Raw genomic sequence first — 26,945 nt, 5'->3', positions numbered from 1 at the left:
CGCCGCACGGTTTCACCCGCGTGATTATATATAACCTATAGCTTTTCTTGATAAATGGGCTATCTAACAAGGAAAGAGTTTTACAAATCGGACCAGTAGTTCCCGAGATTAGCGCGTTCAATCAAACAAACAAACAAACTCTTCAGCTTTATAATATTAGGATAGATAAGGATAAAGGTACAGTGATATACTACAGATGGATAGATTCCTATATTCCATCATTCATTATCTTTAACAAGCCAACTCAGAATGGGAGGGGTTAGGTCTTAAGGCCACCACGCTTGCCCAATGTGGATTGGAATCTTAAAAAAAATCTCAGGTATACAGGTTTCTTCACGATGTTATCCTTCACCGTTTGAGACACGTGATATTTAATTTCTTAAAATGCAGATAACTGAAAAATTGGAGGTGCATGCTCCGGACCGGATTCGAACCTACGTCCTCCGAATCGAACGCAGTCATATCCACTGGGCTATCACGTCTATATTACTTAAAATGTAAAATAAAAAACTCTCTTGCCACCATTTCACGTGGGCATGATTTGTATTCTTATTAGGATAAGTTAGATTACGTTCCTTATTGTATTCTTTCTAAATAATAAAAAAAAAACATATAAAGTATTAAATTAATTAAAAAAAAAACTAAAAATATCCAGGAGGATTAAGTTTTGCAGACTACGAGTACATCCAAATATGGCTGTTTTGGTATCCAAATCTTTTTAGAAAATCAGTAAACAAAAAGTATCCAATCACACAAATACAAAAACCATTAAATTACTAACTGTCACACTTTATGTAGAATTAACATTAACATAATAAATAAATGATACTATTTTATTGTATAAATAAAAAATATGTAAAGAAAGAATAAGAAGTTTTAGAAATTGTAAATAATAACCATGTATTGTAGAAAATCAGTAAGTAAAAGTATCTAATTACACAAATACAAAAACATTTAAATTACAAACTCTCACATCTATATGTAGAATTAACATGATAATTTTTTTTTTATTGTTTATATAAAAAATATGTAAAGAAAGAATAAGAAGTTTTAGAAATTTTAAATATGATGTATTGTATAAGGACTTAAAAGGTCCTCTGCATAAGCAAAAATAAAACGTGTAGACATTATGCCAGTACCTTCCAAAACCCTTTTAAGTCCCAGATGTTCTTCGTTGACAGAATACCCTTTGAGTAACCAAATATGTTCTACGACACGTGCTTAATGTTATTGGTCGCTTCAAAAGGGTATATTCAATAAATGTACTGCCATAAAACGGCAGTACATTTATTGAATATACCCTATTTTATTTTTATTGCATACGTTATACGACATTTCACTAAAATTGTTTATGTCATAAAAAGTATTAATATTGCAAAAAATATCTTTTATTTTTTAGGTTCCGTAGTCAATAAACTTTTAGTTTCGCTATACTTACCCATCTGTCCGTCTGTTCGTAGTTTAGCTCAGGGCAATACTACTGGAAAACTGTAATGTATGATAGAAGGCCGACAAAGTCGTAAAATGTAATCTTGAACTATATTTTTTAGGGTGAGATGATTTTTTCACATGTATATCTCATACAAAAGGGTGTCATTGGATAACTTTTAAAAATAGTTTTCAAAACTAATATCATGATTATCTAGGACACTGTTCATGTTTTTTCAAAATGGATTTTGACAGTTTAAAGATATTATTACTTTCCGATTTACTAGAATTAAGAATGGTTTTAAAAAAGCCTTAGATGCCTAAACATAGATACAGAGTGTGGTTTGTATCTATGTTTAATACCTACTACCCCAAAAGCTGCAGATTAAATGGGCCGACCAATGTTTACTTGGGTCAAATAAAGATCCTAGATAAATAAAGTGAAATTGAAAGAAGAAGTATACCTACCTACTTTCAAAAACTTAATAAACTAAGAAAGCAAAGTAATTTTTTCCCGTTCGTGGAAAATTTAAACAGTACTTACACTACACAATTCTTTATTTAGTTTTTGTTTTCATATTCAACAAATTTTAACTTTTTTTTTTTCTAAAACTGTAAGTAACTCTTGTAATCAGTAAAATCTACACTAATATTGTAAAGAGGTACCTAAAGTTTATGATATTGTAGGGGGTAATCTCTGGACCTAAACCGATTTTGACAATTCTTTTACCACTAGAAAGCCACGTTATTTGTGAGTGTGTGAGTATATTGCATTCCCGTATTCTCACGGGAACAGGAACTACTCGTATGAAACCGCGGGCTTTGGCTAGTATTAACTAAATATACTTTTGTGTTGAAATAAATTTTTGTTTTCTTGGGCTGCAATATAACTATACTACTAATATAAAGAAGTAAAGTTTGTAGTGTTGTAGAGGATAATCTCTGGATCTACTAAACCGATTTTTAAAATTCTTTTACCACCAGAAAGTTATGTTATTTGCGAGTGTTATAGGCTATATTTTATTCCCGTATTCTCACGGAAACGGGGGCTACAGAGGTGAAACAGAAATGGTGAAATCTATTATATTTAGATTGACCCAAATTTCCAATGTATGACGTGATCTCACATACATGATTTACTGAAGAGATATTTTATCAAGAGCCCAATCGTCCGCGTGTCAACATTAATCTTTTTTAAAGTGGGATTTGACATAGCTTCGTAAATCTTCGGGAAACGGACTACGAGATATATGACCGTATGTTACAAACAAATAAATAAGTCTTCTTTAGCCTATTTATATATACTTATGTACGGGGAGATACTATATAGAGATATGTACGGGGAGATACTATATAGAGACCTCTGCCTTCGATTCGAAGGGCGTAGGTTCGAATCTAGTCCGGGAAATGCACCTCTAACATGTCAGTTATTAGCATTTTCAGAAATTAAATATCACGTTTAGGTATTAAACGGTGAAGGAAAGACATAGTGAAGAAACCTGCATACGAGAGAAGTTTCTTCTTAATCATCTGTGTGAGTGAAGTCCGCCAATCCGCATTGGGCCAGCGTGGTAGACTATAATTAACCTTACACCCTCTCATTGTGAGAGGAGACCCGAGCTCAGCAGTGAGCCGAATATGGGTTGATAATGAGTAAACGCAAAACTGTGCATGTGTAGGCTGTGTGGATAGCTAAATTCAAATCACTTTTTGTGATCTTATTATAAAATACTAGCAAACGCCCGCGACTTCGTTTGCGTGGAATTCAGTTTTTCACAAATCCCGTGGGAAGCATGGATTTTTCCGAGATGAAAAGTAGCCTATGTATTAATCCAGAGTAACATCTATTTCTATTCCAAATTTCAGCCAAATCGCTTCAGTAGCCGCAGCGTAAAAGAGAAACAAACATACTTACACACATATACACAAACTTTCGCCTTTTTACTCGATACTCGTAGTTGGATATCACTACATAGTATAAAACAAAGTCGTTTTCTCTGTCCCTATATCCTGCTTAAATCTTTAAAACGGATTTTGACGCGGTTACTTGATAGATAGAGTGAACAAAGAAGAAGGTTTATATGTATGACTAGCGACCCGCCCCGACTTCGCACGGGTACAATGTTAATATTAAATACACTACAGGAAAACTATGAATGTTCTGTATAAAACAAACACGCCCCGGCTTCGCACGGGTATCACACTAATATTATAAAGGTGTGTGTTAGGAAAGTTTGTGTATTTGTGTGTGTACCTATGTTTGTTCCTCCTTTACGCTGCGGGTACTGAAGCGATTTGGCTGAAGTTTGGAATAGAAATAGATTTCACTCTGGATTACACTACTTTTCATTCGGACGAAGTCGCGGGCGTCTGCTAGTAGGTATATTTATTTATTTATTTATTTTAATTCTTTATTGCACACAAATTAGATACAATAAAAATAAGAGAAGGAAAAAAAAATAGGAAAGTAAGATGCGCAAAGGCGGTCTTATCGCTAAAAGCGATCTCATCCAGACAACCTTAAATGAAATATTAAAGAAAAGATAGCGGATAGTGCAATATAACATACCTATAATAATTAAACTATTAAAAATAATATACTAAATTAAACTACATATACAACTACATACTAAATATGCATAAATAAAAAAATAAAAAAATAAAAAATATGAGTACACCTAAATACATAAATAATATATAAATACACCTACATACATAATTATACATAATAAATAAACAGAACTACTTAAATAATAATTATTATAGTATAGTAGATAAGTAGTACTTTTTAACACGATCTTTGAAGATGCTTAGAGAAGCGGACTGTCTTATGTCACTCGGTAGCTCATTCCACAGGCTGACTGTTTTAACTGTAAATGATTTTTGATACTTCACTGAATGGCAGGCTGTATATTGTAAACGGTATACAGGAAGAAAATTTTTTTAGTGCGGATATTTTTATATTTTGTACATAAACAAAATTTAATGATCACGTATTTTTTCTTTTTTTTTTAACTCAAAAATAACAAAATTATCGTTAGCTAAAGTTATTTACTTTTGAACAGAATTTTAGGGTCACCCTATTGTGCGTTTATTTTATTTTCGTTTGATACCTAAAGGACGTCACCAGATCACTTTTAAGCTGAATATATCTTGTTTAGTAATAATATGTACATTATTTTGTTATTTTAGAGACATAAATTAAAAAAAAATTACATAAAATGTATCGAACTGTTTGTAGATTTATATTATATTAATGATACAGAACCACGAAAAAAAATATCCGCACTAAAGACCGAATCACCCTGTATATTACATACAAAATAAGTCCTTAACATTAGCACGCGTATATTGGAAGTTAATTATGCTCAAGAGCGAGGCAGCGTTACATAATGTTCTTATTTTATTGAAATGGGGGATTACTAGGATGCCAACCTTGACATTTACGTCTCAAAGGGCTCTGAGTTAGACCGAGCACTCGTTGATAAGGGCAAGCAATTATAAATTGTGTTAATAAATGATTTTCCGTACATTAAACCTTGTAATTACGCCTAATGTACTACGATCTCGTCGATATTGCTAAAACTTTCTTCACAATAGCCTAGGATCCGTAGAAAATTATTACAATTGATTAATATCTAGTTAATTTTCTGTGTGTAGCTTCATCTTGATGAGACGCTCAACTTTTTTATTTAAGAAAATTCTTAATTCTGGTAGCTAACTGAGTTACCAGGTAATGAAAATATCTGAGCGTTGGACCGAGATAATGTACCAGGCAATTTGTAGGACATTGTGGCTGTTAAGTTGTTTAACTAATAATTAAGCAACAGTAACAAAAACAGCTACTAACGAAAAATTAGCTTCTTTCTTTTATTCTTTACAATTTAGCCCTTAAACACAATCTCACCTAACCATTATTTAACTAGCAGATGCCCCGCGGTTTCATCCACATAGTTCCCGTTCCCGTGAGAATATGGGTATAAAATATAGCCTATGACGCTCACAAATAACGTGGCTTAGATTGGTAAATGAATTTTAAAAATCGGTTTAGTACATCTAGAGATTAGCCGCTACAACCTCACAAATTTTACCTCTTTATAATATTAGTTATCATCATCATCATATCAGCCGATGGACGTCCACTGCAGGACATAGGCCTTTTGTAGGGACTTCCAAACATCATGATACTGAGCTGCCTGCATGCAGCGAATCGTCAGTCCACCTGGTCGACCAACACTTTCTAGTGCAGGGTCGCCATCCCAGCACCTTGGGAACCTAACGTCCACCGGCTTTTCGGACTATGAGCCCCGCTCATTGCCACTTCAGCATTGAGGCTCGTTGAGCTATGTCGGTGACTTTGGTCTTTCGCTCCTTATTTTTGGTTCGATCAATCAGAGATACTCCGAGCGTAGCTCGTTTCATCGCCCGATGTGTGACTCTGAGCATTCTCACGAGGCCCATAGTTAGGGACCAAGTCTCGGATAATATTAGTATGTAGGTAGGTACCTAAATGTAGTAACTAATCAAGTTGTCAGGCGGTAACTCTGTTAGTTAAGTTTGAAGGGGCATATTTGTTATTGGATACACCGATGTCTGGAAAGTGGCTTGGAAGAAAAACGTGTCACCATTACGTTTCGTTCATAGTTTTTCCGACTCACCATGAATATCATATACACAAAGTTTGAGCCACAGAATATAAATCACTTTAGCCAGGCTTATGGTTTGATCAGTATGATTAATGGTTACGAATAAATATTTTTTCCTTGGGCTCAAGCTCCACTTATCATTATTTTGACCTTCAAAAATTTTTGACCAAACTAATTTAAATTTTATATATATTTGAATAATGTTTTCTATTATATTCTATTTAAATACCTATTGCTATTCACGTAAGAGACTTAACTACATTGGAAATGCTGTGTTTTATTGCATAGCCAAGTTATAAAAGTGCCAAGCTAAGTAATTCACCGCAGAAAATTAAATTTCACCTCGCCGTGGCTTAAGACAAGTGCCGTTTAATAGTATTTTATTGAGTTAGGTGTCTTCAAAGACCTCAGCTATTACATTTTATACGTGATGCTCTGCGGGGAGCCGATGCTATAATAATATTTACTTTGATTCCATCCCTCGTGGCGAATAAAAGAGATTTCACAATAGAGGAATACCGGAGTAATGTACCTTTTGTTGACACGATATTTCCAGTTTTAAACCAGTATTTCAAGCGCTATTGAAAAGTCACACAATGAATTTAATGGTTTGAAAACTCTTTGTGATTTCATAAAAATAATAAAAATGTGGAATACAACGTGGCTTTACTTTGCGGAGGTTCATCATGGATAGTGGAAAATAAAATTAGTTATTTGGCTATTTTCTATAAGGAGAAAGCAATTGTCCATTGTAAAGTGAATATCTCTTGCCTCTTTGGTGTAGTTCCTATCCTACGTGTTTTAGGATTACAAAGTCCTTGGTTTGATTCTTGTAAGTGGCAGGGTCGGTCAACCCTCCCACTAGGTGGATCGATGGTGAGCAGCTGGCGGCATTGAAAGCCCTTACAGGAAGCCTATGTCCAGCAGTGGACGTCCTGCAGCTGATAATGATGGCTGATAATTACATAATTATACACGTATTGTTCAAGTCCAGTAAATTAGATCCAATTTCGAGAAAGAGGTGAACCGCTGAATAACGCTCGACTGGGCAGGGTTCGCGAAACTCCGCGACACCTTTGCGTCCTAAATTACTCAGTGCCTGAAGACGAATGTCTTTGAACAGTGCGTGTTGCCAGTGATGACGTACGGCCCCGAAACTTGGTCGCTAACTAGCCTTATAAGGAGGATCAAAGTCACTCAGCGGATGATGGAGCGAGTTATGCTTGGACTTTATCTACGTGATTCCAATCCGAAATGAGAAAATCCGCAGACGAACCAAAAGTCACTGACGACGACGAAGTGGCAATGGGCAGGCCACATCGTTCGAAGAGCCGATGGACGTTGGGGTCTCAAGGTGCTAGAAAAGCGACCCTGCACCGGAGAGCGCAGCGTTGGTCGACCTTCCCTAGGTGGACTGAGGACATCATGCTGGTTGCAGGGAGCCGGTGTATACTGGCGGCTCGAGACCGTTGTGTTTTGGAAGTCCATGAAAGAGGCCTTTATCCAGCAGTGAACGTCCATCGGCTGATAATGATGATGACTCGTATTTTAAATGCAGGCTAAAATTATCAACTAAAAAGTTCTTTTAAGTTATAAGCTCGCTATCTAATATTCTAGATAGTAACAGTTCTTTGCGAAGTAGTCGTTCAAACTTTGAAACTGCAGTTAGAAATTCGGCAATAGGTAGGGGAAGGTGAGGTAATACGATCCCTGGAGGTCAAATGATCCCCCTCCGTAAAGCAAAGATAACTAGTGCCATCTATCCAAATGAGCATGAAACATGTTTCCCGAGCCTCTGCCAGTTGCCTCCCCAAGTGTCATGGCGGTGCAAGCGCTTGGCGTGATTTTATCAAAAAATAATTAAAAAGTGTGGCTCTGATCTAAGGTAAGCCTGTTTTTGAACTTTCATTACTTTTTACATGTTCGTATTTATTGAAATGTTGTTTTATTTACGGGTATTAATAGCAGTCAGCTAATATTTAAGATATTTGATCGCCGTACGCGGCATTTGAAGGTTAATGTTTTGATCGATATTTTGGAATTCAATGTTTGGGGCGAAATGATCCCTTTCTGCGTGTTTAAAATGATCCCTGGAATCATTTTACCCCATTATAATTTTTTGGTTTTACAGATCATGCCGAGAATTTATATCCGCAAAACTAATCGCCAAAATTGGCCTGAAGAACAAATGCAAAAGGCATTAGATGCCGTCAGAGATGGTATGCCTTACAAAACTGCAAGTAGAGAGTTTAAGGTCCCTGTGATGGCATTAAAAAGAAGAGCCAAAGGAAAAAATAAAATTGCTGTAGGCTCCGTTAAAAAGTTAGGTGGCAAAAAAACAGTGTTTAACCTAGAACAAGAACAAGAACTTGTTGATTACATTAAAGACATGGAATCTAGAATGTACGGACTGACCACACAGGATGTTTTAACCTTAGCTTTCCAACTGGCAGAGAGAAATAATTTACCGCATCCATTTTCTGAAGCAAAAGGAAAAGCTGGACTTGAATGGCTTCGTGGATTTAGACGTAGGCATCCGGACATTACGATGCGTGCCCCAGAATCAACGTCTTCTGCTCGAGCGCGAGCTTTTAATAAGCCTGTAGTGGATATTTTTTTTTCAACTTTGAAAAACGTGCTAGAAAAACATTATTTTCCACCCCATCGGATATTTAATGTTGACGAGACGAGTTTATGCACTGTCCCAACAAAAAATTCGAGAGTATTTGCACAAACAGGCCGTAAACAAGTAGCGCGAGTGACTTCAGCTGAGAGAGGTGAAACAACAACCGCAGTGATTTGTACCTCAGCTTCTGGAACTTTTGTTCCTCCAATGTTGATCTTCCGCAGAGTCCGGATGAAAATAGAACTAATGGATGGCGCACCTCCAGGCGCTATATTTGCATGCAATCCATCGGGTTGGATGAAATTAGATGTGTTTTCTCAGTGGTTCGATCACTTCTTAATTCATGCCAAACCGACAGCAGAAGATCCGGCTCTTTTGATATTGGATGGTCATTTATCTCACACAAAAAATTTGAATGTGGTATTAAAGGCCAGGGATAATCACGTCACTATTCTATGCCTGCCGCCTCATTGTACCCATAAACTCCAACCCTTGGACGTTGGAGTCATGTATCCGCTAAGCGTTTATCATAACCAAGCGTTAGAGAAGTGGATGAATAACAATCCTGGGAGAGTCGTAACCGTGTTCCAAATAACGAAAATTTTTACAGAGGCCTATTTAAAAGCAGCAGTACCACTGAATAGTATGAATGGATTCAGCAAAACAGGAATATATCCATTCAATCCAGACATTTTCACTAATGTGGACTTTATTGCTGCTGAAACGACTGAAATGGATGTTGACAATGACACGGTAGAACCACCTATTCTGGTCCCAGGGACGTCAAGTCCTCCATTAGCAGAAACCATGCAAGCACCTTCTCCTCAAGCGAGTAATCCAGAAACTGAAACACTACAATCTTTACAAGTTGATATCCAAGAACCCCTTCATATAACACCTCAGCTGTCTCCAATTGAAACTTCGACTCCAATAATAATTGAAAAATCTCCACGAACACCACTGTCATTGCGGCAACCTTCGTCCTTCCCGGAAAACACCTCAGCATCTGCATCTTCTGAAAGATTACCTCTAACCTTGGCTGTTGGTCTTCCATCCACATCTTTTGGTGTTGTTACACCGAGGGAAGTACGGCCAATACCAAAGATAGTTGGAAAAAGGGCGACTGCTAGACGAATAAGAGTAGACACGTCAGTACTGACCAGCACACCCTATAAAAAATACCTTGAAGAGGAAGTCAAAAAGAAAACAGCTATAGAACAAAAAAAAAATAAAAAAACGGTAACCAACAAACAGAACGATAAATTTAAATGTGGTGGGAAAGGAAAAGGAGTCGGGAAAGGAAAAAGAAGCGGAAAGGGAAAAGGCAAAAAAAAGCAAAACAGATCAGATTCTTCAGAAGAGGAGAGTGATACCGAATGCCTCTTCTGTACTGAAAGCTACTCCAAAGACAACAAAGGCGAAGGGTGGATTAGGTGCGTTATGTGTCTTAAATGGGGACATGAAGCTTGTGCGGGAATAGATAGTGACGATGAAGGCGACTTTACTTGCGATATTTGCCTTTCTAGTAATCAATTTCATAATGTGAAAAAAAATTTAAGGCTATAGGTCTATTTCTAAATTCTTGACAAGAAAATAATTATTTTTTAATAAAGAGTTGATTTTTCTATTGATTTATGACATTGATAAAAACACCTTTGATAGAAATAAGCCTATTTGTTTTTTTATTCAGAAGAGTTTATTTGTTTACTTATTGCTTGACTACGTTTATTTGTTTACTTATTGCTTGACTTTGTTGATTGTTTAAACCTTTTAAAAGTTTGTTGCAATGTTTAATGTTAAGTTTTGTTGACTGAGTAGTAGATAATTACAAAAAAAAAGATCTCTAATGAAACTAGAAGACTGCAAAAGTTTTGTGTAACTTGCTTACATACTGAAATTGTTATGCACAATACATAATTATGACTAAATTAAACAGCTGTTTTATTTCGTTGATATTTATCAACTTGAGGTATAAAATGATCCCTGGGATTATTTTACCCCTACCCCAGGGATCATTTTATACATAGGTGTGTATAAAATGATCCTTTACTTAACTTTTGCAAGAAACTCTAATACAAAAGAATACTAATTAAATAATAAAAAATAAGTAAACAGTTACAAAGTAAAGTAAATTTACTACCTTCAACAATAGAAATCTTGCGATTTTGCCTTACACTTTAGCCACAGTTGAGTTTTTCCCTTAAGGGGATCATTATACCTCACCTTCCCCTACCTATTACAATTGGAAAAGCTTACTGTTATCTACTCTCATAACAGATAAAAATTATTATTAACGATCCCTAAAAGCTTTTAAAGTTACATTTTACTGAGTAAAATCTACCTAATTCCTAAGATTATTTTATCATGACCAAATTGAACCTTTACCCCCACGTTTTAATGCGGGTTGGTTATGTTTAACACTAACGGTCTAATTTTGATGATAATAACCAAGACCGACGGATTAACTTAAACGTAAACCTCCCAAATCCAAACTGCTACTTAGAAGTTCTTTGTTAATTGAGAAATATTTAGAAGCCAAACCAGGACCTGAACTTGGGACTTCTTATTACGTAACTACACAGGCTACTACAACGAGATATTTTCAGTATACGGTTGGGGAGAAAAAAATAAAATTCATATCATGTCCATTGTCCAAACAATAAAAACATAGCGTTCGTTTTTGTAAAGGAATGTTTTTATTTAAATATCATTGTACGAGTACAAACATAACGGTAAATTCAAGCCTGTACTCTCCAAGCTTTTCATATTAAAATTGCCATTTAATAATTTTGTATAATATTATTACAGAATAATTAACCTCCAATAATTGTCACAGTATGCAGAGCAATTTGCCATTTAAGCTCCATAGTCATGTTGACAGGTAATTATTGAGGTCGAGGGACACGTAATAATTGCACATTATGGCTCCTTTGGTAACCATTTAAAAGATTAACCTATTTTGAAGGCCGAAATTAATAATTACTGCCATTTTCATAATTAGTGACAAGGTCAGGTCGGCAGTCTTCGTTTTGATTAATTGGAATAACAGTAGCTAAACGAAATTATTTTATATTTATTTATTTATTTATTATTTTATTTTTCACTCAGTCCTTGACTACGATCTCACCTGATGTTAAGTGACGATGCAGTATAAGATGGTATCGGGCTTACATGGTAGCCATAGCTCAGACGGTTGGACATTGATGATATGAGCTCAGTTGTTTGTTAGGCAGCGTGGACACCGTCACACTGCTAGTCGCGTTAATGATTTTGTGCAACATGCAACATGTTGGCCAGGGGAGGTGATTGTTTATGCATTCTAAAGGGATCCCTCAACCCTACACCCAAGGTCACAAGTCCTGGGACCTGCTCGAGGTGTTTCCTCTACGACAAAATAATGTTTCAATCACTGCCGTTGCTACCCGTCACGTCTTGTAGAGCTATATTACAGCTGACCCAGGTGTCGAACCGAGGACCACTGGATCAACGAGGCAAACACACAACCATAGATATCCATTGTTTTGAATCGAGGCCATTTTGTGCGGAGTATTGTACTTCGTTCTGCGCCGGTAACATTGGTTTGCGTAATGGAAGCTTTGTTGTTATCCAGAAATATCCCGGCGTTGTTCTATTTGTTATGGGACAGAAAGGGAAGCTTACGCGACGTGTACACGGATTGTGTAACGGACATAATAAGCTTTGTCTCTTTTAGAAGCTCTTAGCAACATGCTAGAGGAGCTAGCTAAAATCTAATAGAGCCTGTAATTAAATATGGTACTTAATATATTTAAATTGGTTTTCGTATACACATAATAGCCGTGATAGCCCAGTAGACTTTGGCTGGTGGGAGGATTCGGCCGTAGCTAGTTACCACCCTACCGGCAAAGACGTACCGCCAAGCGATTTAACGTTCCAGTACGATGCCGTGTAGAAACAGAAAGGGGTGTGGATTTTCATCCTCCTCCTTACAAGTTAGCCCGCTTCCATCTTAGACTGCATCTTACCATCAGGTGAGACTGTAGTCAAGGGCTAACTTGTAAAGAATAAAAAAAAAAGAAAAAAAAGACTTTACCTCTGCCTTCGATTCGGAGGGTTAGGTTTGAATCCGGTCCGGGGCATGCACATACAACTTTTCAGTAAAAGTTTATTTTAAGAAATTAAATCAAACGGTGAAGGAAAAACATCGTGAGAAAACAGTTATAACTGAGAATTGTCTTAATTCTCTACGCGTGTGAAGTATGCCAATCCACAAATCCGTGGTGGACCCGTGCTCAACAGTGAGCTGAATTAAGGTTGATAATGATGACAAAATTAAAAATGAATTATTGATTATGAAGGTCCTATAGCTCGAGTTCTCGGGCTTTTTGATTAAGCTTCTCTCTTTTCAATCAAAATTTCTAGTCTGAGTGGTGTTATTTTATCTATGTACGAGTTATGAGCTCCTGAGCGCACCAATCCACAATAAAACAGCGTGGTGAGTAACTAATTAAACAATATAAAAATGTACACACCAGTGGCGAAAAGTCCAAGCAAACCGATTCCCGGCGGGTTACCTTTTAAAAATCCATACATATTCATTGTTGTAATATTTATTACATATATATGGATATATGGAAACCGGAGTTTGTATCACTTTGTATGAATTTCCTTTTCTTTGGGACGGCTTACCTTGATCTAAATTCTATACTTCGCCACTGGTACCACCCTTCTGATTACTTATTTAATAATACCAATAAACACTTGACAGACGCCGTAAAACTAAACAGAAATAAAAATCCTTAAATCCAATTTGAAACCTAAACACATTGAAAATAGCCAGTCGTTAAAAAAGGCCTTAGCTGTTATTTTGATGTGCTTCGAAAGGGCTTTGATGGATCACTCGATATGAGTACACTTTTAAGGTCACAGCTCACTAGAGCCACTCGGGCCGCGCCTTGCTGATAAACTTGAGATAGTGAGGTCCATAGATATACAAGGCACGAAACGACGCGGAGCTGGTGTGACGGGGCGCCCTCATGAGCTTCGACCCATATATCTAAAAAGGTAATAAAACACAAGTGCGAAGATTCAGCACTTCTGAAACACATTTCGTCCGGTTTTACGCGACATAAAGCATGACCCTATTCTACGAACAACAAAATCTTGTAGACAGAAAAAATATAAAGAAAAACTATCAGTTTTTTTAAGAATTGACCCATTTTAAGGGGTCAATTCTTGAAAAAGCAGTTTCTAATATATTAGAATTTTACGCTTTTTGTTTTATGTTAAAACCAACTAAATTTAAAAACAGCTAATCCGATCAGAAAACTAGATTGAGCTGTAATTTTACATGTTTAGTTTTTGTGGCAATGTTTGTTTAGTGACGTCATTCAAAATCCAATATGGCGAGCTATCAAAGACGGCGGATTATATTGACCATGGTAAATACTCTTTTATTTCTATGTTATAGTATTCCCATTTCCTCTTACATGAAGGGGAAAATCAGTGCTTGGAGTAGGAATGAGCAGTACATATTGCTTTGAATTTATTTAAAAAAAATCTTTTTTTATTACGGTTTCTGAAAAATCTATGTAAACACTTTCATAAATTAAAACTTACTTAGATACAAAATTTATCAAAAACGTCTGTCCCATTTCCGAGCTATAAAAATATAGGTACGTATGCAAGAACATACAAGAATTGGTTTGTTTTAAAAACTGTACGATATTTTAATTTACTTTAATAATCCAAATATTATTTTAATATTTCCTTTTCATTTTCTTCTTTATAAATAAAAGTCAATGAAGCGTGTTTGTGAAAATGAATTTAATTTAAACAAAGCTGCACATTTGCAATGAAATTTCCATATCTTTATTTCATGTTCCGCTTTCAATGCAAACTAGCTGCATTTGTATCACGTATTGTAAATTAAATCCAGGAAGTGCTTTTAAAAGTACGAAAACTAAATCTACTTTTTCATGTCCTACAAAAAAAAATAAACAACTATGTACAGTCGACGAGCTCCGAATGCGGGAAATCTGTAGGTACAAATAAATGAAATTGAAAATTCTTTTTTTAATAGATTTTTTCTACAAGTAGGTGTAATAGGGTAGTTATTTCAAAAAATAAATTTTAGAAATTTTGTTTGTCTGTTTGTTCCGGTTTATCTATGAAAAGAATGAACGAACTTTGACGGAACGTTAATTGGCATATAGCTGATGTCATAAGGAATAACATTAACTATATACTATTCTCATATTTCTACGAAAAATGGAAATATCCGGGTGAAACTGAGAGACATCCACTAGTATTATAATATTTCATGAAACTGAAATCTGACACAATAGTTGATGAATGACCCTCATCCATCTCTCGGAGACAGAGTTTTTCAACTGAAACGCTAGAACGGTCCAGTCAAATGACATTCACTTACGCGTAGGTATCATAAAATTTATCAAAGGAATAATATTTGTAGGGTAAAATTTTTATAATGTACTAATCAATATATAATATACCTACTATTATCCCACTGTCTGTAACACGAGTGCTACAATCTCTAATTATGTGCAGTGGCATACAATACTTTTTCTACGACCATGATAAAACAATTAATAAAACTTGGTAAATATATGTAATTTTCTTAATTCTCTGCGTATTTGAAGTCTGCCAATCCGCATTGGGCCAGCGTCATTTACTATTGGCCTTCGGGGTGAAACGTACGTAGAGAGTATTTAGTCGGACCTGGGTGACGTTGTCGCATGGGTTCGCCGAATTTTCGCGGATGATAGCAAAATAAATAAATCATTATATAATCATGATGAACTTCCGCAAAGTAACGCCTGCTTCTATCCAATATTTAAAAATAGTACTCACAAAGTAACTTTAAATCTGACGACTATTTTGTCGGCAGATTTAAAGCGTCTAAAGCGTCTAAAGTTTTCAAAAGCCCAGGGGCAATGCAGCTGTATTTCATAAGGGTTTTAATGTCAGTCTGTGCAACTTTTACTTACATTCATTTTGTATGAAATGAAATGAAAATGCACTCTTCTTCCACTGAATTCACAGAATAGGTCTTTCTTTATTCTGTACAAGTTAGCTCTTTACTACAATCTTAACTGATGGTACGTTATGATGCATCTAAGATGCAAGCAAACTAAATTGTTGGATGAAAATCCACACCCCTTTCGGTTTCTAGACCACGTCGTATCGGAACGGAAAATCACTTGGTAACTAGCCACGGCCGAAGCCTGGACTAATTAAGAAAACCTCAATCAGCCCATCCGGGGATCGAACCCAGGACCTCCGTCTTGTAAATCCACTGCGCCACGGAGGCTGTTAAAATACATAGGAACATCAGAAATAATATATTTGAATGCCTTTTCGATTTTATGGGAAAACTAGCGTTCTAACCGTGTATTTCCCGTTCCCGTGGTAAAATGAGGGTCATTAATTTCCCCCCCTTTTTACGACCTACTGAAGGACCAGGTCTCCCTCCTTTTAAGATACGGGATATGGAGCTTAGACCTCCCACGCTTTTTAATAGCAGCGTTTTTCCTGAAATAAAACGCATATTAAATTACTAACCTAAATTCGAAGCTTAATTGATTGAGATAGCACTCGTCCTTTCGCGTGTGTTTCCCTTCTCTTTCTACGTGTCTATATGCCTCTCTTTCGCACATCCCCCTCACTTCACCTACCAGGCAGCTGGTCGAACAATGGTTCGAACATCTAGCTCATTGCGTTGAAAATCAACAGGCAGAAATTATCTTAAGCTTCGAATTTAGGTTAGTAATTTAATATGCGTTTTATTTCAGGAAAAACGCTGCTATTAAATAACTGAACCGTAAATTCGAAGCTTAATTGATTGAGACGTGTTTGTTATCGCCTGGTGGTGAAGAACGTCAATGTGAGAAAGACAGAATTAATTGTATTTATAAAAATAATAATTTGAATCTCAAAAATCATGTAATTTAAAAGTGTAGGTAACATTGGGGCAGCACATGTTTTATAAATACAATTTATTATATTTAATGTGCGAAAATAATAATCTTTTATTAGTAGAATAATTAAACAACAATTAAATACTTCTTCTGATTTGATATACATTAAATCAGAGGGTGGAACAAATAGTAATTATAGTAGTAATTACATATTATAAGATACGCCTTACCCAAACATAAGTCCACTTTGGGAGCTTTCAACTTTAAATATACTAAAATTTAATTTATAATCATTAATAATCAAGTTATAGGATCAAATAAATTAACAACAGTATCAGACTTGGAAACAGTTGGCCTAGACTGTCGCTTATAAAAATCTATGAAAGTATTTTCAGCTTTCAATTGCATCAGCCAATCGGAAGATCTAGAGACCAAATTTGAAATCACCTGCGGCCGAAAGCTACCAGCAATATTAACAACCACCAAGAGTCGCTAATAATATTAGCCTCTAACAAAATAGAAATAGCCAACCAGCAATTACTGACCGCGAAGCAGGCTGACTTAACCTCTACTACTAATAAATACTTTATTACATATAGCTAACTGATTTCTATGTATCACAGCGAAATGTAGAATCAGTTTTAGATCACAGAATTATGAAGTCGTTAGAATTTATCAAGTGATCTGAAATCGAAAATGAAAAAAGAAGAGTTAAATCGTGTATTCTTCTGTCATACAAAGGATAAAAGAGAATATTGCGACAGTATGTCTGGATGTTACGAAAGTGTTGTTTAAATCCATTTTACTATTTGCTAAATAAGATACAAGATCGTCCATGTTTCAGTTAGGTGGTTTACTTGCTACCGGTTGTTTGAGAGCAATTAAATTGATTTAAAAACATGTTCACTAAAGTAGGTATGTGAACTTAAAAGGTCAGTTGAATCTGCATTACAGAATGTGGCTACTACAGATATGTGTAGAACTATAGTATTCTACGATAGTTTGTCAACTAAGTATACATATAACTTGCCTTTATTGAAGCTATAGGTACATAAAATAAAACCATTTCTTGGGTTTGTTCTATGTAGGTATATCCGCCCATTCTATCCATGGTGATTATGCAACCATATAAGTTGTTGTGGGTTAAATGTCGCCAAGATGATTTGAGTAAATCATTTTGATCAAAATTCTTGTTCAGAGGGTTTAAATCCCACCCGTTTTGCCACCCCACACATTTCCGGACTTCTAACGGTATGTTCTGACCCTTAGAAATCTGTTATTAAGTAGTTCTGTTATTGGGAAGTGGAAGGCCCGTTGCCATGTTCACCAATGAGTCAGAGAGTGATATTTCTGATGGTAAACTGAGCCTTTATTGCTCAAGCTTTCAGGTTCCCCTTCCAGAAAAACTTGGTCCCATCGAGGAAACACCAAAAGAAATATGCCAGAAGCTCTATTGAGGTGTACTTAGGACTCTTAGTACCAGACAATGTGGTGGAAATATCTACGCTAATGAGTACTACCAGCAAATAGAAAATGCGTCATGACAAATCACCTGTTTGTCGTTCAAGTTTATCGATATATTGTTGATAACAATATGATATAGTTGGCAACAATATGTGCTGTCTGTCTACAATGCGAAAAGATCGTTCACAGGGTACCCCGAATATCTTGTATATGATTTCTGTACAATGAGGCAACAGGTGTCATTTCACAGTCAATATTTAACTAGCTTGAAAATAAAGACTGATACGTGATACTGCGATCGTCGTTACGCAGGTAAGCAACTGCCGATTTGTTACCGCACTGTAGTAGGACGGTACTGCATCGCTAGAGCTGATAATAGTTTTTTTTTTTTTAGGACTTTTAATATTGCCAGCATTTATTTTTGATTGCAAATTAACTAAAAAATTACCTAAAAAATTACAGATAATTAAATTAATTATCTGTCTAGCTGTTTGCCCGAGCTAGATCCGATGTGTCTGTAGTCAGGAAATGACTTGGTGGTGTGATGCCAATCGATTAATCTTGTAGTATTGTATGTGCTGGTATGACATGCACTTTTAGTTCAGTCTGTCCCTTGGGACTGCAAAGCTGGCAAAATTTAGACCGGAGACCGATCAGACTTCGGATGCTTTATAAAGTAGTTCTGTTGTCCTTTAAAATGCTTGACACCTAGGTCAAAAAACTGATACTTCTCTGATGGAAGTCATATTTTTTATTAAGCCAAGGGTCTCTCCTTCCAGCACGTGCTCGGACTTTCGGATATATTGAAATCTTGATGATGATGATGCCAGCAGACAATCATCTAGATATACAACGATGCGAATGACTTCCGGCAAGGTCTGAGCGATCCCATTGGTCAAATATCTCCATTTTAAATTAGACGGAGAAAACCACGTTAGGGACTTGCGGATCGCCAATTGGAAGTAAGCTTGGGAAAAGGTCTATTTTGCATAGCCGATCTCATACTTTCAGAAAATCTGGTATCCGATTATAAGTTATTATAAGTTTGAACTGATCTATGTGAACAAACGTGTTTAGGCCTTTCAAATTGAAAATTGGACGGTAGGAACCATCGCTTTCTGGCACAATGAACATTGTTATCAAAAAACCTTGCTGATGGACCCGCAAGCTTGAGAACACTGTGCGAAATTGGGGTGTTGAGGCACTTAGTACAACAAGAGGAGGCCTATTGAGCTTGCCGCTCGCTTTAGTATTGTCACATCTAGAGGCACCGACGGATGCGCTCTGATGTCTGACTAATCGGCTTTGTCGTACAGTTACTGTAGATCGAAAAGTATTGTAAACATATCCCTGAGGATATTGATAATGACGATGCCTCTGCGGAGGAGCCTTCTGTGCTGGATGTGTATACCAGCAGTACCTTTTGCAGGAAAAGCTCGATTAGAAAACATTAGAAAACGTATCCCTGAGTATATTGATAATAATGACTCCCCTGCGAAGGAGCATTTTGTGTAGGATATGTAGATTGCGTATGCCAGCAAGTACCCTGCGCAGGTATTGTCGACTACAAAACATTGTAAATATATCCCTGAGGATATTGATAATAATGCCTCCCCTGCGGAAGAGCAACCTGTGCTAGATGTGTCGCTTGCGTATTTGAGCAAGTAACCTGTGAAGGGATTGTCCATTACTACACATTGGAAACATATCCCTGAGGATATTGATAATAACGACTCCCCTGCGTGGGAGCATTCTGTGCTGGATGTGTAAATTGCGTATTCCAGCAAGTCACCTGTGAAGGCATTGTCGATTACTACACATTGTAAACATATCCCTAAGGATATTGATAATAATGACTCCCCTGCGGAGGAGCATCCTGTGCTTGATGTGTAGCTTGCGTATTCCAGCAAGTACCCAGTGAAGGGATGTTCGTTACAAAACATACATTCTAAACATATCCCTGAGGATATTGATAACAATGACTTTCCTGTGGAGGAGCATTCTGTGCTGGATGTGTAGCTTACGTATTTCAGCAAGTACCCTATGAAGGGATGACGATTTAAATACATTGTACACATATCCCTGAGGATATTGATAATAATTACTCCCCTGCGGAGGAGTATTCTGTGTTGGATGCTTAGTTTGCGCATGCCAGCAATGAAATGCCCTGTAAAGGGCAATTGTAAGTGACTGCCCCCTGCGGAGGGCGATTATTAGTTAAGTTTTGCTACATCCAGCTTTAGGAACTGATCTGACAGTTGACGAGTGTTAAGAACTTTCTTAACACCACCAACTTTCATAAAAGCTACGGTAAAAGAATCAGCTTTAAAAAGATTTCAGCATCTACCGTAAAGACGTTTTTATAAGTGGGTCTCGTGTGAATTTCGTTATAGCATTACGTCTCATTTGAATTATCTCAGTTCTATGACCGCATTATAGTTGCAAAAGATCGGATGATACTATACGTAGGTACAATACTATTTAAAAATAATAGGTACAACTACAAACTTTTATTAATTTGTTTTTTTTTTTTTTCTTTTTGATTATAAAAAGAAAAAAGAAGAAGAAAAAACTGATAGACCTTTAAGTTTGGTTTCTATAGAAAAACAAATGCAGGGATCTTTTGCAATACTACTCGCAGTTATAATCATAAAATAATTCATGACTTACTGTGGAGGATTTTGGAGAGTCCAAACCACAGGGAGACGCGTATAAATAAAACACGTAATTTCTTGTTAATGCAGAGATGTGATCGCTTCAAGCTTCGGGAGTGAAGTGTGTGAAATATTATTGGGGTGCTGAATTATATGGGATTAGAAGCGCTCGCATTCTCTTATCTTTATTCCAGGTATAAAAATATATAGAAAAGAGACAGAGTTACATTTATGAGCGAGATGGCATTATAGTATGAGTGAGATAACTATATAGTGTGAACAGTACAATATTACAATAAGAGTGAAACAGCAATACATAACATGATAATAATACAGACTATGGAAATGTGGCAATGTAATGCAGTAAAGATAATTACAATATAATATTAATAGTTAACATTATTGGGTAATCGGTTTATTTATCTATATGTAATAATTGCTTAGTATCTACGGTCTCTATTAATCTTATAACTAATATACGTACAGGTAATTCTCTACAAGAAATACACTTAAATAACTAATTAACTTAAACCTACTTAACATTATGCATATCCTAAGAAAGTAATCATAATATATATAACAATACTATCGTCAACAAGAATTGGTAGTTCTTAACTAAGTCTAACAATTCTTAACAGTCTCCCCCTCGTGCGAAGATAAGATCTGTCAAGATATCTGCAGCACTAAATCTAGGCGTTGACGATATAGGCTAAATAAAAGATCTGTAAGATTCGATACAACTAGTTACAATATTCAAGATTTAATATTTCTTAGGTTTTATATAGTGTTCAATTTTGGTTCAAAGAATTTGTAAGACTTTCATAAGTTATCTAAAATATGTAGTTAATGTTAATATAATGTATAATAATATGATTATATCCCTTCAGCTTATATAATACAAAATATAGTACCTATTGGGTGAATCTAATCATTTTAAAGATTTCTTGTGATTGGACGTAATGGTACCACTGGAAGGTATTCATGAAGATTTACTCTATACCATATTATTTCTAATGTCGTAGCACGTTAAATGCACGTAAAATCTATAAATTTGTCGTACTGTCTATGTCTTGTGGACTCTTTGGGTCGGTGGCCCGTGTTCTAACATGAATTCTTCTGGATTATTTAGCAGTTTTGTAAAAATCAAGTCTTCATAACATTTATTATTGGAATTTGGTTTGAGATATTCTGGAACATTGAATATTTGATTCATAAATGCATATCTTCTAACCCTTTTCTCCAGTTCTTCAGTCTGGGTTTTCTATATGCTCGGTGTAAGTTAAGAGTACTGTACATATCATCGTAGGGCTCCCCCTCGTCTTGATATTTAGTTAATTGAGATGACTTCGATATTATCATGCGTGTAAGGTTGTTTATAATTTTGTGCGGTTTCAATAAACGATTTTCCAAAATAGTTATTTCTTCCTTTCCTTTAAGTTTCGTTTCTGTAAAGTCATCAATTATTAAAAGTTTACTGGTGAAGTATTGATTAGGTATTTCAACTTGATTTATACCATGTTTAAAAGTACAATTGTGTAGACAGTTGACTTCACCGACATCGGTAAGTAATTTAAACTCAGGTGGCTCATAATATTTTTCTTTAACATTCAATACCTTGGATTTTATGACCAGTTTGGGTGTTCCATTGTCGATTTGTTTTAGTTTCTGTTTATGGTGATTGCTATTAGTAATCCTTTTGTTGTTTCGAGGCCATAGTATTGTCTTGGTAAACAGGTCTTTAGCGATTACATTAAGTGGCGTTGTTTCTTTGTTAGCAGCCGACAGCAATAAACTAAGTTCGTGTATTTTGGAAATACTTTTTATGATGTCTTTTTCTTTTGTTAAATTTTCTTTTATGGTAACGTCAACTGGCTTTTTAAGTTTATTTATTAGTTTTAAACAATGGCGTTCTTGAATAAGTTGTTTTATGATATTTTTATGGCGACGTAAGTTCGAGGGATTTATTTTATTATTTGCAGGTGGTATCAATAAACTAGGCTTAGTAGTTTGTTCGGCAAATTGTTGGCCTTTTTTGTTTTTCCAAGTTCTTACTGGCTTATGGCTTATTATTCTATTGTCGGCTTTTTAATTATATTTCTTGTTATTGAACAAAGCGGTTTGCGTATTATAATAATGTTGTTGCGGTTTAAGTTCAAACGTATTAATTGATTACTCACAGGTGGTCGTAATACACTGAGTTTAACTGCTTCTTCGGCAAATGATTGTGATATTTTATTCGTTTGTTTTTTTTGAAGATTAATTAAGTGTTCTTGATACTTTAAAACACAGTCTTTGGCATCCTTGCTTGCTATATATCTTGCAACCAATTTGATATTTTTTCTGTTAGTCTGAATATTATAATTATTGTATTTTCTTGTTTGCAAGTTGTTTCGTTTAGTTTCTGTAATATATGGTTTGTTTCGTAGTGTTTTAGTTAATATATTCCATGAATATCTTGTATTTGTATTTCTGTTCAATCTGCGCTGTTCTTCTGTCGTTAATTTTAAATAAAGTTTCACTGTATTTAAGTTGTTAATTAGGTCGATCTGATGTGGTTTATAATCAATTTTAACTTTGCTACATTAATCAATGATGTTGTATTTTATCTTCGCTTTAGCTGAACTGTGTTTATTATTCGTTTCGCAGTATTTATCTAATTGGCGTAAAATTGTTTGTTCTTCGTCAATTGTACAAATAACTACAGCCTGTTTACTTTCTTTTTTAGAAGTACTATCATAGCTTGAGCTATAATGACTTTCTTTTATTTGTGATGTGTCATTTCTTGTAAAAACATTGATAAGAGTGGTGTTCTGATTAATCATTTGATATTCTGGAGTAGCTTTATTATAAGGGTTTTCTTTCGAGGGTGAAGTTATAGTTGTTGCATTTATAGACTGTTTGTAGAAATTCACTGGCATTAGTTTAAAATATGTTATATATAATTTTCTCATAACAATCTTATCAGGTCTATGATTTTTACATATTTTGTAACGTATTTTATTAATGTAGCTTTTGAGTTTACTTTTCTTTAAGCGTTCTTTCTGGTTTGTTACATGGTAACTTTCTTGTCTGTTTGTAAAACTTTGTTTACTAAGTGTAGATGTGACTAATGTAAATACTGTGCTATCGTTAAGGTTGCTGTTAATTATTTCTAAATAACTTGCGTTGTTTTTTGTTATTTCTAATTTGCATTGCTCTGGTTGGCATGAAAGATTTTTCTCTTCTGTAATAGAGTTGGCCAAAACTATTTTAACTTCATCTTCAGAAGCACTATCACTATTACAGGTTGTCTCTGAATGATAATCGTTATTAATTGTTGCTATGATATATCCGGCGTCAATGTCTTTATTTTCATTTATAATTACTTGTGGTAAATCATGGAGGTTATCTGTATTGGTATTAACGATTTCTTCTTCTTTACTAACACTATTTTCCTCTGTAAATTGCCTAAGCTCTATTTTTAGTTTCGCTATTTCATAGTCTGCATTGGCCCGTTCTAACTGAGCTTGTTTGATATCTATACGTGCCTTTAAAATGGCTCTTTTTCTTGTATAATCTCGTGTCCGTTTATCCATGCGTGGTTCGTCATCTATAGCTTGTGTTCGATTGTTATTTTTGCAGGGGTCTTCATGTGATACTCGTTCTACTTGTAGGTAATTGAATAGCTGTAGTAGTAGTTCATTGCTTATTAAACTATCCATAGTCTTGCGTACGTCGTTGTTTCTATTTGGTTAATAAATTTAACCTGTTCTCTCCGTCTTTGAGGTTTTATTGACTGTACCAATCCTACTGTCCCTAAAACCCTAATAATCCTAACGTTAACCCTAAATAAAATAATTATAAATATCCTAAAATTATAAAAATAAAATACAAAAATACCCTAATAATATATAAATAAAATACATATATACCCTAAAAAATAAAATAAATAAATACCCTAATAAACCTACCTTCCCTAATACCCTAACTGCCCTATCAGCCCTAATGCCCTAACAGTCCTGTTTGAGGGTCTCGAAAGACACACTCTCCCAGGGATGGAGTAATGGGTAAGGTGAGGTGGGAATCGCCCGACAGAGGGTAACACGTGAGGGTTAGAGTGCTCAGGTATCGGGAGGAACGCCCGACACCCTCGGCTGTGCCTACTAGGAGGACCCCTATCTCACGTGAACCGTATCGGCGCGATCAGACTGTTACAGCTGCCGGTTAAGGCAAGCTGGCAGTATCGTCTGGTATACTGCTCCCGCCGTTAGGCGTTAACTCACTGTTCACCGTTTGACACCGTTAGGTGGTGAACAGATGAGGCGCGGTAAACCGCTTAGAGTCTTCTCCAACGCGACGAAGCGATCTTCCCAACAGCCTCGCGGTCTTCAGCAGCTACTCCGAGCTTCGCCTCAATGCACCCGCAGCGAAGGTGGATTCCTCTTCGGTTTGTTGAAGTTGACACCCTTGAAGTCTTCTCCAACGCGCCGAAGCGATCTTCCCAACAGCCTCGCGGTCTTCAGCAGCTACTCGGAGCTTCGCCTCAATGCACCCGCAGCGAAGGTGGATTCCTCTTCGTTTTGTTGAAGGTGTGACTCCTTTGAAGGTTTTCTACAGCGCGACGAAACGATCTTCCCAACAGCCTCGCGGTCTTCGGCAGCTACTGCTGAGCTTCGCCTCAACGCACCCGCAGCGAAGGTGGATTCCTTTTCGTCGTTGCGTCGTAGATCTTCGGTTAGTCTGTAGCTCGATGAAACGATCTTCCCCACAAGCCTCGCGGTCTTCGGCAGCTACTACTGAGCTTCGCCTCAATGCACCCGCAGCGAAGGGTCGATGCCTTTTCTTCGGTCTAGGCAGACTTCGATGACGTCACTTCAGTTCCGTGGTCCAACTGAACGATCTTCCAAGCCCGCGGAACCCTGTTCTGCGGCGATAGGTTGATTCCTCTTCAGTTCTTCCACGGAGACGCTCTCTTGCCTGAGCTTATCTTCAATGATGTTTGCCGGCTCGGTGAATCCGGCTCGAAGGACCATGCACTGTGGAGGATTTTGGAGAGTCCAAACCACAGGGAGACGCGTATAAATAAAACACGTAATTTCTTGTTAATGCAGAGATGTGATCGCTTCAAGCTTCGGGAGTGAAGTGTGTGAAATATTATTGGGGTGCTGAATTATATGGGATTAGAAGCGCTCGCATTCTCTTATCTTTATTCCAGGTATAAAAATATATAGAAAAGAGACAGAGTTACATTTATGAGCGAGATGGCATTATAGTATGAGTGAGATAACTATATAGTGTGAACAGTACAATATTACAATAAGAGTGAAACAGCAATACATAACATGATAATAATACAGACTATGGAAATGTGGCAATGTAATGCAGTAAAGATAATTACAATATAATATTAATAGTTAACATTATTGGGTAATCGGTTTATTTATCTATATGTAATAATTGCTTAGTATCTACGGTCTCTATTAATCTTATAACTAATATACGTACAGGTAATTCTCTACAAGAAATACACTTAAATAACTAATTAACTTAAACCTACTTAACATTATGCATATCCTAAGAAAGTAATCATAATATATATAACAATACTATCGTCAACAAGAATTGGTAGTTCTTAACTAAGTCTAACAATTCTTAACACTTACATTATGTAAATCAATACAACATTCATTACAAAAATCGTCCCGAAAACACGTCAATTCGTGTACCTATTATTACTTAAGCAAGTAAGTTACCCTTTCGGATGGCACAGACAGACAGACCTGTCACAAAAAATGTTCGAAAACTGCATTTACAGAAACGTATTATTTAAACTTGGCGTTTAGAATATATATATATATATATATATATATATATATATATATTTTTTATATAAAATATTTATATTTGAGGGTAGCTACAAAAAATATTTTATAGTTTATCAAACCTATTATCTGATCGTCGAGATCGCTTTGATTTCCTATGACGGGGCTAACGTTTTGGTTAGCGGCACGTCGATTTATTCGACCCACTAGACCTTGAGGAGGTACTCAAGCTGCTTTAATGAGCTACTATCCGATCTGCGAAGAGATTGGTCTGCAGTCGCCTCTCTCGGACCGATTAAGATAAAACAAATAGATTGCTCGCATTATTTTTGATTTGCAAAATAATAATATAATAATATCCTGCATTTTACGATAGCGACCGCAATTTGCAGAAATGCGTATGCCAT

General features: G+C 36.0%; 2 protein-coding genes across 2 annotated transcripts in view; both read left to right on the top strand.

Annotated features, from left to right (window-relative positions):
- LOC112043181 (prolactin-releasing peptide receptor-like) overlaps positions 1 to 26,945 on the top strand; it is a 97,592-nt gene that overhangs the window by 24,772 nt on the left and 45,875 nt on the right. The gene's annotated exons all lie outside the window — the stretch shown is intronic.
- LOC128198807 (uncharacterized) lies at positions 7,764 to 10,923 on the top strand. The gene is made up of 2 exons (XM_052885891.1): positions 7,764 to 7,959; positions 8,206 to 10,923. The coding sequence occupies exon 2, from the start codon at positions 8,209 to 8,211 to the stop codon at positions 10,264 to 10,266; it is 2,058 nt and encodes a 685-aa protein (XP_052741851.1). The 5' UTR covers positions 7,764 to 7,959; positions 8,206 to 8,208; the 3' UTR covers positions 10,267 to 10,923.

Source organism: Bicyclus anynana, chromosome 15 (assembly GCF_947172395.1).
Source record: "Bicyclus anynana chromosome 15, ilBicAnyn1.1, whole genome shotgun sequence".
NCBI classification, from domain to species: domain Eukaryota; kingdom Metazoa; phylum Arthropoda; class Insecta; order Lepidoptera; family Nymphalidae; genus Bicyclus; species Bicyclus anynana.
The sequence above is the reverse complement of the archived record's forward strand: the minus strand, read 5'-3'. Positions and strand labels throughout refer to the sequence as shown.